This window comes from Pelecanus crispus, chromosome 3 (assembly GCF_030463565.1).
Source record: "Pelecanus crispus isolate bPelCri1 chromosome 3, bPelCri1.pri, whole genome shotgun sequence".
NCBI classification, from domain to species: Eukaryota; Metazoa; Chordata; class Aves; order Pelecaniformes; family Pelecanidae; genus Pelecanus; species Pelecanus crispus.
This window is the reverse complement of record NC_134645.1, coordinates 1,698,498-1,714,083: the sequence shown is the minus strand read 5'-3', so window position 1 is coordinate 1,714,083 and position 15,586 is coordinate 1,698,498. Positions and strand designations below refer to the sequence as shown.

The window sequence follows — 15,586 nt, the reverse complement described above, 5'->3', positions numbered from 1 at the left end:
AAGGGAATCCTTGAGGGTCTGGCGGGCGTTGGCTAGAAACCAGTGATCTGCAAACTTTTTTTTCCTCACCTATTTGGAAACTACTATTTTAAAATTATAATGGAAATCTACTTGAGATACTGCTGTTAAGTCATATTTCAGTTATCTTCTAGGAATATATATTGCCAGCAGACTAAAACTTCACCTGCCTGCACCAAAAATCTTACTTGCAAGGTAGGCGTGCTACCAGAAAACAGACCTCCGTCCTGGTATTGCCCGTTAAGAGGCAGGTGGAGGTACCGAGTCCTCATCCCGACAGGGAAACCACTGCGGCACGCATACGGCGCACGTGGCTCAATACGGGCGAGTGGGAGGCCAGAGGTCTAGCTAACAGTGACAACATCTAGCTGATAGTGACAACATCTAGCTAACAGTGACAACATCTAGCTAACAGTGACAACATCTAGCTAACAGTGACGACTCTGCCACAAAAAATGCTGATTGTAGATCGCTAGCATACCTTAGCATCCTTAGAAACAAAACAACAAATCTGACCGATGTCAGTAAGAACATTCGGCAAAATAAATAGATGAATGCTACAGTGTTAATATTAAAAAAAAAAAAAAAAAAGTGCTGGGAAGCAGCCCAGGCTGGGGGAAGAAGCAACAGTTGAAGCAGGGTGAGGTAGCGGGAGGAAGGCCCGCGACATTCACGCGGTTCCAAGCACTCAACCTGAGGTCACAGCTGTGTTCGGGCCAAGCGAGTTGCGGCAGGAGGAGGACGCAGTGCTGCAGTGGCGGCTGACGGCTCCTGCGTGAGAAGCGCTGGTTCACTTTTCCATTCTGTGGGCAGCTGAGCTCCTCGCTCGAAGCTGGCCCTTGTTTATTTTGCCTTTTTAAAGCTGCTGAGTTACACCTTCACAACGACGGGCAATCGTCGTAGAACGTGTCACACACAAGGCAAACCGGGAGTGCAAGACAAGATTTTAATCATTAAAAGTTTCTCGATAACCTCTTATATACACATAGTTATACACAAAGTGGTTCACGAGTCCCTCAGAGAATGCTGCTGGTGAGGTCGGCTGGCCGGAAGCTTCTCTCCGCCTTTGTCCTCTCGCAGACGGGATGGTCAGGTGGAAAACGCCGGCGGGGCTGTGGGCAGGTATGGCTCGCTTCGGGGCTCCGCGGGTCTCTAGCTGGGCACCGAGAGGAGCCCGTATTCGTCTGCTGTATCCAGAATTTTACAGATGACCGGAGACTCCACCTTGAACGTAAGAGATGAAAACACTGAAGACCACAAAATCATCGATGGAGAGATTGCAACAGAGCTCGTGAGGTTAATGGCAACTGATTGCAAGAGGCGCAGTACTCGAGCATTGCTCTGTAAAATCAGGTAAGCGCTTTTTACTTTTGGGTATGACCTCTGAGGCTTATTAACACTAATTTTTAATAACGCCCCTCCTTCCTCTACGCAAATGCAAAGGAACAGAAAGCAGTACTTGTTTAGCAGCGCCAGGGCTAAAGGACGCCACAGGAAGCTTTTGTGACGAGTCGCTGGAAGCAAGGGGCTATTTTAGACGTGCACCCAGAGACGTCCCCTGCGAGGTGGCACTCGGGGAACCCATGCACGTCTCTACGTACCCCAAGGATGTATTGGCAAGAATGAGGCTCTAACATGTACACGGTCACGGCGTGAGGGGAATCGGATTCTTTACATCTGAAAAGGGAGAGAGACATTTTGTAGCGTTTAGCAGGCAGTAAGCGCAAAACTGAAATGCACATTTCCCTCGTATCTACGGCCTTTTTACTAAGCTAACAGTCATGGCTTTCTGAGCTTCCCGAAGACGACAGAGGCTTTCCCCTCGGACACAGGGAACAGAGACGCAAAACATCAGTTTACTAAAAAAGCTAACTTACTTCAATTTCACAGTCACCTGCCTTGGCTTGTCCGTTAAGTCGCAAACATCTCCATTTCCGTAGAAATGAGACACCATCCTGCCACAAAAGATAGGAGTGAAAAGGTTTGAAATACTAAACACCATTCTTAAGCGCGCAGCTGACTTGCGTCAGGCAGCGTCTCACCGTTCTTCAAATATTTAACTTGAATATCCAAAACAAAGTAGTAACAAGCTGTATTTCAGGTATTGCGGAAGCAAACAGTTCTTCATTACTGAAGATTTTTTTTCTCTGCATCACATCCATTCTTCTCTATCGCAAGTGTGAGACCGATTCAGGAGCAGAGAGCCAGAGCAGCAGCCATGGTGCCCGTAACCGTACCTGACTGTCTGTGTGCCGTCTTCTCGAAGGTAGTAGGTTCTAGCAGCGTTCTTCCTGGACCACTCAATGTGTTCCTCCTTGCTCCAGGTACCCACAACCACGGAAGTCTTGCCACTTTCCTTATCCTAAAAAAGGAAAAAGCTGCTAATTACACCTTGTATTACACAATGAGCAGCGAGGGGATTTTTAATGATGCGTAGAATGTCATTTCTAGAGCAAGGCTGCTGCTGTCAGTGGAACATGTTCTTGCATTTGGGACAAACTATGACTGGTCTTGTATTAGGGTCAAGAGTCAAGGTGACGGTCTCTTCAGAACAGCCACCCAGGCTGTGTGAGCCGATAAAAGCGTTTCAATGACCAGAAGAGCGCTCCCACAAACACCCCCACATCTTTTCAGCTTTGATTATCGCTGTGCTTGACCTGACACGGTACCTACACACCCCTGCATGAACTCAGGCAGCACGCGGAGGATTTCTTTTCTGAAATCCAACTTCTTAAACCCAAGCTGTTGATCAGCCGAGAAAAGGATGCTGCTTTTTTCAAACCGTAGGCAGATTCTCTAACCCTTTTTCCTCCCACAGCCATCTAGTGGCAGAAGATAAAATTATCTAAACGTACCTCATGATACTGATGAACGTATTTGCCGTAGCAGAATTCGTACTTCCACCAACCGACACCCTAGGTAGAGGTATAATCTCAGCGTTAAACCAGAACAAAACCCCCAAACCAAACCAAACGCCCCAAAAACCCCACCTCCGTGTCCCTCCAGGCCCTAAACCACTGGCTATTTTAGCTATAAAACTCCATGCCTATTAATTAGACATGCCGATTCGAGCTTTGCACTGAGAGAGAATCTCTTATTAGCTAACTGACTTCGGCAAGGGATGGAATAGAGTTTAAGCAAAGACTCTTGAAAGAGCCACAGAGGACTAAATTCCTTAAACTATTTGTACACCCCCTATTCATCTTTTAAAGAAATATTTTCCTCTTTAAAAGACAGGGAAAACTTCAGACGCCTTTTCTGTGCTGGCTGTTCTCTCGATAAGTTTTATCAGATTTTTTTTTTTTCTCTTCTCAGTATCAAAATTAGCACTGAACAATTCTCATGATCTACTTCCATTTCACTGTCTGCTCAAACAAATGGAATTTCAACAGAAAGGTTAAAGATTCCTTTCTGGCGTAGACTTTGGTATATAAGCCTTCCCTATACCAACGCAGAGAAAGGCAATTAGTACGTGTGTAAGAACATTCATGGAAAAACTAAACAAAGACATAATACAGGTGCAATTAAGGAGTAGCTCTTTTATTACGCATAGCTTTATTTCTCACCCCATGGAAGCAGTAGGAACCACTGAGAAATTCCTTTATAAGTTGGTCATCGGTCAATTTGGAGATGTGGGTTGTTCCCACAGTTAATAGTTGATGGCTTCCAACAGCAACAGGCTTATGAATGGAAGAAAATTTCTCTTCTTTTGTTGACTGCATTTCTTCCTGAAATGGAAGTATACACAAATACACCCATTTAGATTTTATATGTCCCCTGCAAAGTCGTGGAAACTATCTGAAGTTACTTAATACTAAGCGAAGCGGGCGGTGGGAAGAAGTATGAAAGCATTCTGGCCTTGTTTTCACTGCCTTCAGCATAGCTGGAAGAAAAAGATTGAAAGTCAAGAACTTAACATGTTTGTAAACTGTAGGCTACAGAGGCTACAAGAGTTTTACATCAGTAGCCCAAACTTACTTGCTTTGTTTTCCTTTCAATTAAGGTAAGTTACAGATGATTTCAACAAGCTTAAAGACCGTTTGAAAGATTGACATGGTCTTATAAAGTTGGGTAAGAGAACTTATTCCACAGAACTGAAAGTTGTGTGTGTTCCAAAATGGAAAATAAGTTATTTTTTTCTATTTAAAATTAAAGAAATCCTACCTCCTTCACCCTTCTGAAAGGCATCTTCATCATTTCTTGCTGTTTCTCCAGCTGTTCCAGATTATGGGGTTTCAGTGGGGATCCAGGCAGAGACTGGCAAAAGATGTCATTCACAGGGGAAGCCCTGAACCTGCCCAAACAAGCCAGCAACACATCACTTATTATGCCTTAAAGACCTGCTGGTTTTTATTGCTCTCAGTTTCTGACCGAGCTGAGGTGTGCATTTTTTTTTCTTGTACTTGCACCACTTCAGCCAAAGCGACACGGTTCTTACGATTGAAGTAAATACGCTTTTTGCCCAGCATAGTCTCACTCCTAAAACTGGCAATGCAGCCTGGCCCCCCCTCGGTCAAAAGGAAAAAGCCACATATTAGAAGGCAAACTGCACTGTACGCGTACCATGAACGCCGTGTCGAGGCTCCGCAAAACTCTTTCGGAAGCTAGGAAATGGCAAAGGTTAAAAACTTGATAGATGCAGTTCCTATATAATTAAAATAATACATCCCTATATTATCTGACATGTATGGCTTTTCCTACTGCATATATACCTATTATTCCTTTCTCACTGTCTTCATGAGCTATGTCTGCAAAAAGCAGCTTATTTCAGGAAAGAAAAAGCAAACAGATGAAGCAGAGTTAACACAGCTTTCTCCTTAGTTTACACAAAAGAAGGCCTCATTAAAACACCAAATAAGCCTTAACGGAAAGCGAACATCAAAATGAAAATCGTACTGACAAATGAAGCAGTTGTTCAGTTTTCATTGCTCGTCTCATTGAAAAGGTCCTCCTGAGAGAAAGCTTATTTACAAAACAAAAATGCTTCAGAGGCTTTTTGTGATGTCCTCCTAGGAAGAGTCTGTAGTCCACAGCAGTAGGTGTATAATAATCACCACAGCAGTTAATCTGAAAACATTTCCTACATAGTAACTGCACTCTGGATTAAACAAGCCCTGTACCAAAGCAGCCTAGTTTTATCTGAATTTTATTTAAATAACGCTAAGACTAATAGTTACAGTAGACAAATATTACCTTTCACTGCCTCCCTGTCCCCATTCCCACCAATTTAAAAAAAAGTCAAATTGTATCCAAACAAGAACGGCAACTAGAACTAACAGACAGACTTTTGCTAAGTTAATGCGAGTGCATTATTGGATAAGATGGTGGGCGTAGAGGAAAAGCGCCGGCGGCTCAAGTACTGCTCAGTGCTGTTTCAGGAACACACGACGGGAAAAGCGCGCTTCACTTCGGATGAGGTTTGTTTGTTGTTAACCTCTGCTGACCCTGAGCTGCGTTTCCAGCCTGCTATCTCCACCTCTATTTACGAAGATGACCTAAGTGGAAGAATAAAGATCTTGCATGTTTGTTTTAAGTATTTCCTGCTAGTGGCCCGGAAGCCTTCCATGCCTTCCCTCTGGAAGGAGGCAGCAGCTCAAGATTGTATTCTTGTCAAACAATAGAACAATTTCCCTGTGCACTTTCTATTTTTCTACTGATACAGAGGCTTAAAAGACTCATACAATAAACAGATAATACTGCAAGAGATAAGTGCAACAGATAACAGAGTATTCCCAAACCCATCTACATGAGAAAATTTATAATTGATGCTAAATATTTGGCAATAGCATAACTTATCTACTCCACCTGGCAAGTGTTTATAAAATGCATGACTGAGGATTTTGTCCCTATTTAGACCTTGTTACCTATTTCAGAGCAGTGATTAAATACTCACTTGTTCTGACATCTGTGTACATGGGAAATGCAGAACTCCTGCCCATTATTTCCCCATTACTTGTATGTCATATTCACTTTGCAATTCTGTTTACACCCCTTGAAAGGTCGAAAGTCTCTACTATTGAGACTAAGGGTATCCCTTACATCCATGGTACCATTCATGGAGGGGGGGGAAGAATCCTAAACTTGATTTTTGGAAAAAAACATTGAAATTGGGAATTCTTCATAGGAAAATGACTCATACAGCTGAAGGTAAGGCAATAAAGCAGGACAGAGACAGGTGAGAACTCCTTAAGTCGGGAGAACTGCTAAAATATATATTAAGGTTATGGCTGAAGACCATACTTTTGTCTTCTGAAATTGGAGAAGCTGAAGTCTGTGCGCACATATAACGCGCATATGCAATCTGCAGTCTCTGCATACCGTGAAGATGATCCCCCAAGCCCTTGTAATCATAAACTAAGAGGAGACCGGGTGTTCTTAATCTGCCTGCAGCCTTAACGCCCCAGTTTGTGTTTCTCCAGAATGACAGGGCTAGAAACTTACCTGTTGAAAAAAGTTATACTTCCCAGCTGCTTCTCATATGGGGTCAATCACTAGAGACTTACAAAACGCAAATATTGTGCAACTTAACATAAAAACTTAAGATTTGGCAAGACTGCGCCTGCCAAAGTAAGTACATACAAGTGTCACAGCTCTGCACCAGAAACCACAGCTGGATATGTGACTTCTATAAGCACGTACATGCATGGAAACCGAGGAAAATCTGAAGTGATAACGTTAGGCAACATTTGAGTACCGTACCTATATTTAGGATGGCTGCATAACAGAGGTGTCAGTATAACCACTTCATATTCACAGGTTGTAACTTCTGCTACTGAAAGAATCTCATGCTTAGCTTCTGGGTGACAGATGTACATCACTGTACTTGATCTGGGCAGGTTTTGTCTCAAGCTACAAGGCGTGCCGTTTCCCATTTCTACAGGATAGTACGGGGTCATCTGCCCTTCTATATTTTTTGTAGGTATCTAGGTGAAAGAAAGTAAAAGTTAAGAATCACAGTAAAGGTCCTTTGACTCTTCCGAAATGAAAAATACTATCATGCTGAGCAGAGCCAGCATTACTGGACTGAAACCAGCCCCTGCGTAGTTACTTGGTGTTTCTGCAACTTCCAAACACGTTCTGGTTTATTACCTCCAGCACAGCACCGCACAAATGCGCCGAGCCACACGAGCTCCAGCTGCAAAAAGCAGCTGGTTTCTCTGCGCAGGCTGCCCGATGTTTCGGTTCTAAGAAAGCTTGCCAGCTGGGTGCAATGTTTTGGAAGAGCACCAAGCCAGCTGCGTTTGCCCTGCAGCCTAGGAGACAGGGAGATGCGAGTAGCTCTGCCAGGCTCGGCTCAGGTCTGGCCAGGCACGTTCCCTTCACTTCAGTGCCAGGCCAAGAAGAATCTAAAAACGCCCCTGCAAAGTCATCCCAATGCCCGCGCTGCGCCTCTCAGCATACCCAGCCTGGGTTGTTCCTTATCCGGAGTATCCCATACCACCCGTTGGTGTGGCTAACAAAGTGAACGATATATACAAAGTAAATCCCACTTTTGTACACGCTTTTAAGTCAGCTCTCTTCAAACTTGTTCCGTCATGTGTTTCATCCAGCTTCCACTTTAAGAAATCAATTCCCCAAACTGGTCAAAGTCCCTCTCCTGGCTCCTATCTCAGAAGCAGCTAAAGTTCCTGGATACCAAAAGCTCCATTTGTGCAAAAGCCACACTGGAACCCACAAATTAGACCTTTATCAACCCATGTCGCTTGAGCTAGTAAAGGTTTTCAGCGCACAGTAAGTCGGGCTCTGTGCTAAAAGGTGGTGGTGCCTTCTGTGGTCAGGACACTAACCCGGGGACCCGAGACCCTTCTATCTCTCACCTATGCTGGTCTTCAAACCATGTTACCCTGTCACAAGCCACTGACTCTCTCCTCCTGAAAACTGTTGCATCATGAATGAAGCGATGAGACATTCATGAGGTTAAAGAATGAACATGCCGGCAGCTTAATTGCTCGGGCGCTCCTTGGCTTCCAGTCACTTATCCACTCTCTACTTCAATACTCAAAGGTGGGAAATGAAGATATATTCTGGTTGTGTACAACGGAGCTGACAAAAAAGGTACCAGTGCTTTTCCTTCCTATTTTTCTGAATGAAACAACTGTTTTTTTTCCTTAAAAATTGAAAAATTATGCCTATGCATTTCATTGAAGGTAACTATTCAAGAAATCAAAATAGAAATAGCTGTTGTTGGTATGCAACTGGAAGGCTTTGCACACAACCAGTAGGACTTAAGATAAATCTCTAGTCGCAGCAGGGTTTGGTTACTTTAAGCACCACCCAGCTGTGCTATGCACGGTTTCCCTTTCATGACTAGAGATTCCATGGAAATTGCAAGTCTAAATTCTTTATGGACTAAAACCAAGACAGTGTATGTACATCATAAATACTGTCAAAAAAAAAAAAAAGTCAGTAAAAGACTTAACTTCCTCTGAAATTTAAAAAAAAAAGAAAAAAAAAAGTTACACCACAAAGAACCTAGTTGTCTTTAATTTCAAAGAGGCATAACTGCCACTGCCATCAGAATGGGCCACATTTGGACTTGGGTCTGCTCCCCCACCTCCCTCCAAAACGCTCATCAGGCATGTATGTTTTCTGAGATCCACTGCAGAAGAACCGCTCTGTGCTGTGTAAATCAGCATTACAAAGATCACATAGACAAAATTTTTGTTTCAGAATTAAAATGAAGGATAACTGGAAATAAGGTAAGTGCATGTCTGCCCACAGGTCAAATCTGCTGTTGCCAATTCCAAACTCCAACGTGCTTCAGGTACTTCCATTGATTTGCTACAAAGTTAGTAACTCAGAATTGAGTTTTGGGGCCTAAACAAATAGAAAAGTTGCCTAACGGGAAAGGGAAGCACAGAGTTTTATGGGATGGGGCATCAAGTCAGCTAAGAAATCTTTTAGGGATTTTGTGCTGTAGGATTCTGTTAAGCACTTCTCCCTGCTCAAAATGCATGAAAGTATCATTAAGGGAATTGGGATCTCTGCTGTAGCTGGAAAAATAACTGTTGCTAGGCCATAACGTGACTTTGTGATTATGTGTATTGTCTTCATAGAAGAAGAGTATATAATTCATCTCATTTAAGATTAGCGTAACTTCAATGTAAGTAAGTAGAAGGGCGAGAAATTTAACTAGCTGGACTAAATAAGCTTTCTGAGCTGGGACTGATAATCAAGTGAGTAGAGTGCAGCTCAGGAACAGTTTCATGTTTTGGTACTCATTTTGGTAGGGAACTAATTACATACTCTCATCATATATAAATTGCCTCCACTATTGACAGCAAAAGTTAAAATAGATGTTTTTCACTTGCCTCTTTTGCACTCTCTTTTGGATTTTCCTTCTCTTCTTGATCTGGGGAATAATTAAGAATGAGGTAAGCATAAAGTCTGTGAACTTGAAATAAAATGAAATTATATACAGAGAAGTTTGTATGTTTTGTGTATTTGCTAGGACTTTGCATATACACTGCCAAGAGTCAATTTCATGAACTTGCAGGTGCAAAAGAGGAAAGAAAGGAAATAAAACAGTGACCTGGGGTCCAGAGCAAACAGAACAAAACAGGAGCTAGCATCGTCTTGAAACAATTTTGAGTTTGCAGGACAGGCCAAATCCAGCCCTAGCACCACAGGAAGGCCAGTGAGGGCAGGAGAACACGTTACTACTGCTGTTCCGCGAGGCATAGCTGACCACTCTTCTCAAAGCGAGCAAACTACAGGCAAGTGCTTCAGCCCACCCACTAGCCACCCTCAGAGGGTACACTTGTTGTAGGAAGAAGTGAGGCCAGACCGCGTGCCACGCTAATGATCATGAGAGTAAACCTTCTTACGGGGCAGGGGTTGCAAGCTGTCCCAGCTGGGAGCTACCCTTAGCCTTGTGAACTGCTTCAGGACAGCCTGGATCCATTCAGGATTAGGCGAGCAAAGGGCCACCCTGCTTTGCTGTCACCCATTCAGCTGGTCCAAGTTTACTGTAGCACACTTGTGGGTTCAGCTCACAATGGTTTGAGAAACCATCTATTTTTTTTTTTTTTTTTTTTTTTAAGATAAGTGGCGTGAATTGCTGGATAGGAAGCACAGAAAAAATACAGTCTGCCACCTAAGCGGAGAGGACAGAGGGTCAACATCCTAAAAGACTCAGACTTGAAGCACCATCACATGTAACTTCAGCATCTAGCCCTGCAAAAGGATCGGTAACTCAAATCAAACGTTTTGTTTTCTGTACAGCAACAGCTAGGGAGAATTGGGCATCTCTGCACAGGATTAATGACAGCACGAACAAGCGCTGTCACTCACTAACAAAGAAATGCCAAACAATGCACTTTCTGAAGCCGTGTTTCTTTTCAGGACTAAGATACCTAACTGAAGGCTGTAGGCAGGAGTTCAAAGGAATGGGACTAATAGCGCTAAATCCCCTCCAAGACTGAGGCGTTCAAGTTAATCACTTCTAGGAAGAGAAAAAACGGTGGTGCCCACCTTCTACATACTAGCCTAGAATTAAAAAAACCCAAATGTTTTTTCTATTGTTCTATCAACTCTGACAAATGAACGCTTAGTCTGTGGATTTTTAAGAGTTCTTTGGACTAATATACCGCCAAAGTGCTTACCCAGGAAAGCAGATATTGGCAGGTGCGACCACAAGAACTTCCAGCATCTACAATAATTTACGGGCAAAAGATGCGAGCGCTCAGAAAATTAGTTATTCTAAGCTGCAGTTTGAGTTTGGGGCTCAGCTACCTAATTTCCACTGAAAGTCCCACTTTAGGCACGTCAGTATTTCTGGAGGTCTGTGCCAGAATCCCCAAAAAAAGACTCAAACAGTTCCAAGGATCAGCTCTGCCTGCAAAGGCTGTAAGTGTTCGGGTTTGCAGACTATGTTTTATTACAGAATAGCAGAGCCCAAGATGTGCTACATGCTCTGCCTTCTGCTCACAGTTTGAATGCTTCTCACCACCCAAAAAAAGAGTGACAACAGGCTACATTATCAAAGCCCAGTCTGGCCCATGTTGGTTCCATCCCTTATATTATGTATTTTCTTTTCCTGACACCAACTATTGCAGATCAGGTAATCTGATTAGTTAGACAGCATGGCAAAACTGACAGGATGTATGCAATGTAAGCTGCTGAAAAGGAATTGGAAAGAATACATTTTTGCTTAAAAAAAAAAAAGTAATCTACAAAATTCTACTCTACTGCACTGGGAATCAGTTTTCCACACCATGTTTCTCAGACAGCAATAATTAAAAACCAAACAATTAATTAACATCAGCAAAATAAAACAAAGTAAGACAAACCTGGTTCTGATAATGGGTTCTTCATCATCATATTCCCCAGATAGTATTCTTGGATGTTTATTTTCTACAACCAAAAGAAGTTAAAATAAATTTTAGTTACCTTTTTCCATACTTTTTCAAGTGTACAGGAATTCAAGTCTTCTAGAGGAGTTAAGCACGAACATGCCAGTGGAAAAGGGGGTTACTTTAGTTACTACTAGATTGTAAGAAGCCTACCTGTCCTGTTTCCTTCTCCTCGTGATACTGACGGATGTGTTTTCCGTGGCAGACCTCGTAAGTCCAGTAAGACTCAATCTTAAAAAAAAAAAAAAAAAAGACAAAACTGTTTAGCTACATTACCCCGTCCCAAAAAAATTTCCCTCAAAATTTTGACTTTTGCAGCAGTGAAACGCAGCCCAAGCAGGTGAGCTTGGGCACCCTCAAAAACAATAGCACTGTGAGTGGTCTGAGTGTTCCCCAAGCATTTTGGTGATGTTCCAAATAAACACAACAGGCAAAGTTTCCTTAAATTTCACACAGATAAAACAAAGGAAAAAAAATTAACTAAGATGTAAAGACTAAATTTGCCCCAAAATCGCTAGGGCTAAGCTGTAGTGACTCAGCACAGTCACAGCATTTTGGCAACTGCCGTAGATACGGGCTGTTCACCAGTCGCCCTTCACCCACTCTTCCTTCCTCAAGGACTTGTGTGGGATGTTGCACGGGTATAATATTTGGCCACTTTTGCACTCTCTGGTTCCCAGTACCAACCAATACTTGTTTGGTACTAGGCTTGTTCTCATAATGCAAGACAGGAGTCTTTGAAGTGGGACGACAGTTGATGAAAAACTGGAAAATTTTCAGAACATCTAAAAACACGTTTGTTCTGGTCTTCTAACACTTTCTGGAGAAATGCTTTTCATTCAACTGTCACACATTATGGCCTGACTCCTGGAAGTAAGTGTTTTAAATCCACATTTTTAAACTGCTACTATAGCAACCCCATTTATCTGAATCCTGACATCTCCAATTATATAAAATTTTATCAGCAACATTAAGATAACTGTCATAAAGTTGTAGAGACCTTATTTTGGATCAAATTAGTACCTGAAGTCCGAGACATATTTATCCAAACAGTTTACTATGCTAAATCTTGAAATGGACCGGACTGTAAACTGTTGATTAGCATTTAAATTTCAACATAGAAGTAACATACTCTATATGAACAGCTACTTTGCTTAAAAAGAGGTTCCAGCAGTTCTCCGGGAGTAGGACCTTTATAGTCCTTTTCTTCTTCCTAGAATAGAAGGATATTTCATTACATTAAAATTAACAGTAGTTTCGTTAGTTAATATTCATTTGCAATAGTAAAAAGAAAAAAAAAATCCTATCACAAAATTAAAAGGTACAAAACCTCATTAATTCCTGCCCTGAAGGAGCTGTGTGGTGATTAGGAAAAAAAAAAAAAAAACCCCAGACAATTTAGTTTAGTAAGAAGGGGCAAATAAAAGTCCCAAATAAAGTAGTCAAAACCGGAAAGTTTTGTGGTTTAAAAAATACACACGTGGCAAAACAGTAAGAGCTCTCAACTTGCTCACGCCCAGAGTGGCAGCTTGGGGTGTGACTAGGAAAACAGCATCATTAATCTTTTCATTCATTAGTCAATGCTGATGCCGTACTGATGCAGTATAATTGGAACATCACACAGCTTTTATGTCATTTCAAAAAAATCCATCAAAAAAGCGTAAGCAATACTGTGGAAGTTTATTTCTGCGTAATTTCTGCTCTATAAATGTGCATGCTGTTGAAGAAATTTCCACACGAAGTTCTTCAGTACTAAAGGTTTCTCACCTACGCTGAAGCGCTCCGACCAACAACAAACCTCACCAAACGCCTCCTCAGCCTACTTTCTCTTGTACAAACAACTGTACTTATATACCTTTTTTCTTTTTTTTTAATGTTAACCCCACATTGGGCATTCAGACTTCCAATTAAGGAACAGATGACAGAGAATAAAGCTTATATTACCAGTGGTAGAATCCCTACTGAGATAGTGTTTTCAGATACAGCAGTGACGATAGCAGCGTTAACAACCTTTATAGCTGTTTACTGACCTAGAATTTTGACAATATTACTTCAAATACAAGAATCTCCCAATCAGTCACAGACCTAGCAATAAACAGAACATTACAGCGATGGTTTGTTGCCAAATAGGGACTTCAAGATTGTTCAGACTAGCCCCACTTAGTATAGAGCTAGTATGTAATATGAACTGAAGGCATCTACTATTAACTGTGAAACTGTGATGCATTCTACAGACGATTTTCCTTTTACAGGGGGGAAAAAAAAAGTCTTTATTTTGAAAAAAAAAAAAAGGAACTGAAAAGATACTGTAAAGACTTGTCTACAGCTTATAATTACAAAAAAGACTTGACCGAACTTACCTCATTGCCGCTTGCTATCAGCGGAAGTATACACTTATATTTTTCTTTATCCACAGTGGTCATTATAATGTAGTTATCCTCTTTGTACAGGACACCAGTTGCAGGCTAAGAAAACAACCAACCTACGGATTAGTCAGGGGGTATTTTTAACGCTACTTGTTAGAAATATTGCTGAATTCATGAGCAGTACACGAGTTAATTCGCAGGGCAGGCGGTCCAGAGTATACCCTGGGTCTTAATTATACCACAAGACTGGGCTTTGGCATTTAAGCGTGCAGTGGCTTGCTTGCCTTCTCCTTTGCTTCGATCCTTCTACCTCCGGCCGCATTCCTGCTCTCCTCCACGCTCATCCTGCTCCTGATGACATATTTCCCGTTCTTATGGAAGACTTTTATTAAAGAACACCCCACCCCACCCCCCAACCATTACATTTTGCAACCAGCCGTTCCCACGTCGACTTTCAGGCCAGATTTTCCTTGGATTTTCCTTGGATTTTCCCAAGCTGCCAGACCCAGGCCACGGCCTACCGCTCGCCCTCCGGCCCGCTGCCTGCGTGCCCGCTTATCGCCAACCGGGCCAAAACACAACGTTCGAGGCCCGCACCAGCACGGCTACGCTGAGAACACCCCGAAAATACCCTTTTTGTGGCGCGGGGGCTTCAAAAATCACCACCACCCCTGAGGGGGGGGCCGGCGGCCGGGCCGAACTCCCGCCGCCCGGGCTGCACTTTAATAGTTACAAGGGTCCTGCCCCTCGAGGGAGGGAGATTCCAGAGGAGGCGTGAGGAGAGAGACCCCTCAGACAGACGGACGGACAGACAGACACACACCCCCCGCGCCGGTACCGACCAGGCTGAACTCGGTGCCGGGCCAGTTCACCCTGAAGGGGATGTCGTCGCTGAGCTGAGGGAGAGCCCGGCCGCCCGCCGCCGCCGCCGCCGCTACGGCCGCCAGCAGACCGCAGAGCAGCGCCCGCGGGGTGGGCGCCCGGTGCCGGCACCCCCTCATGCCGGCGGGCAGCGGCGGGCAGCGGGCAGGGGCGGGCAGCGCCGCCGCCACGTCTGCTTCCGGCGGGAGGGGCGGGCCGCCGCGCATCAACATCCGGGGCAGCGGCCGCGCGCTGCCCGGGCCCTGTGGCGGGAGGCGGCCGGTGAGTGAGGGGCGGCGGCGGCGGCGGGAGGGGGACGGGACGGGACGGGACGGGACGGGACGGGACGGGACGGGACACGCACAGGGGACGTGGCGGGGGCCCGGGGTGCGAGGAGCCGCCGATTCTGTGTGGAAACCCCCGCCCTGCCCCGCAAAGGGGGGTGAGGGGGTCGCGGCGGCGCCGGGCTCGTTAACGGGGAGCGCTTTAGGGCCCCCCCCCCCCCGCCCTGTGGTGCGTTCGCGGGCTGAGCAGGAGGCCCTCAGAGGGCAGCGGCTGCAGCCGTTCTGTAACGGATTTAAAAACGCTGTAGCATGGGCTTCGAAGAAAACGAAGGACCCGACCCGGTTTAGTCATAGAATCATCGAATCGTTTAGGTTGGAAAAGCCCTTTACGATCATCCAGTCCAACCATTAACCTAACACTGCCAAGTCCACACTAAACCAATTCAGGGGAGAGTAAGAATTAATCTCATGTTTCCTGGCTTGGTGGCTGGATTGCTTTTTAGTGAAAGCAAAACTATCATTAAGGTTGGAAAGGATCTCTAAGACCATCAGCCCAACCATCAACCCAACACCCCCATGCCCACTAAACCATGTCCCCCAGTGCCACCTCTGCCCATTTTTTGAACCCCTCCAGGGATGGTGACTCCCCCACCTCTCTGGGCAGCCTGTTCCAATGCTTGACCACTCTTTCAGTAAAGAAATT

General features: G+C 44.2%; 1 protein-coding gene across 1 annotated transcript; it reads right to left on the bottom strand.

Annotated features, from left to right (window-relative positions):
* Nucleotides 1-963: 963 nt before the first annotated feature.
* On the bottom strand, nucleotides 964-14,739 carry ERLEC1 (endoplasmic reticulum lectin 1). Its single transcript, XM_009481463.2, has 14 exons — nucleotides 14,581-14,739; nucleotides 13,733-13,837; nucleotides 12,505-12,585; nucleotides 11,526-11,603; nucleotides 11,310-11,373; nucleotides 9,330-9,370; nucleotides 6,718-6,941; nucleotides 4,183-4,312; nucleotides 3,585-3,746; nucleotides 2,874-2,933; nucleotides 2,256-2,380; nucleotides 1,896-1,973; nucleotides 1,620-1,695; nucleotides 964-1,242 (listed from the first exon to the last, which is right to left on the bottom strand). The coding sequence occupies exons 1-14, from the start codon at nucleotides 14,737-14,739 to the stop codon at nucleotides 1,171-1,173; spliced, it is 1,455 nt and encodes a 484-aa protein (XP_009479738.2). The 3' UTR covers nucleotides 964-1,170.
* Nucleotides 14,740-15,586: the final 847 nt, after the last annotated feature.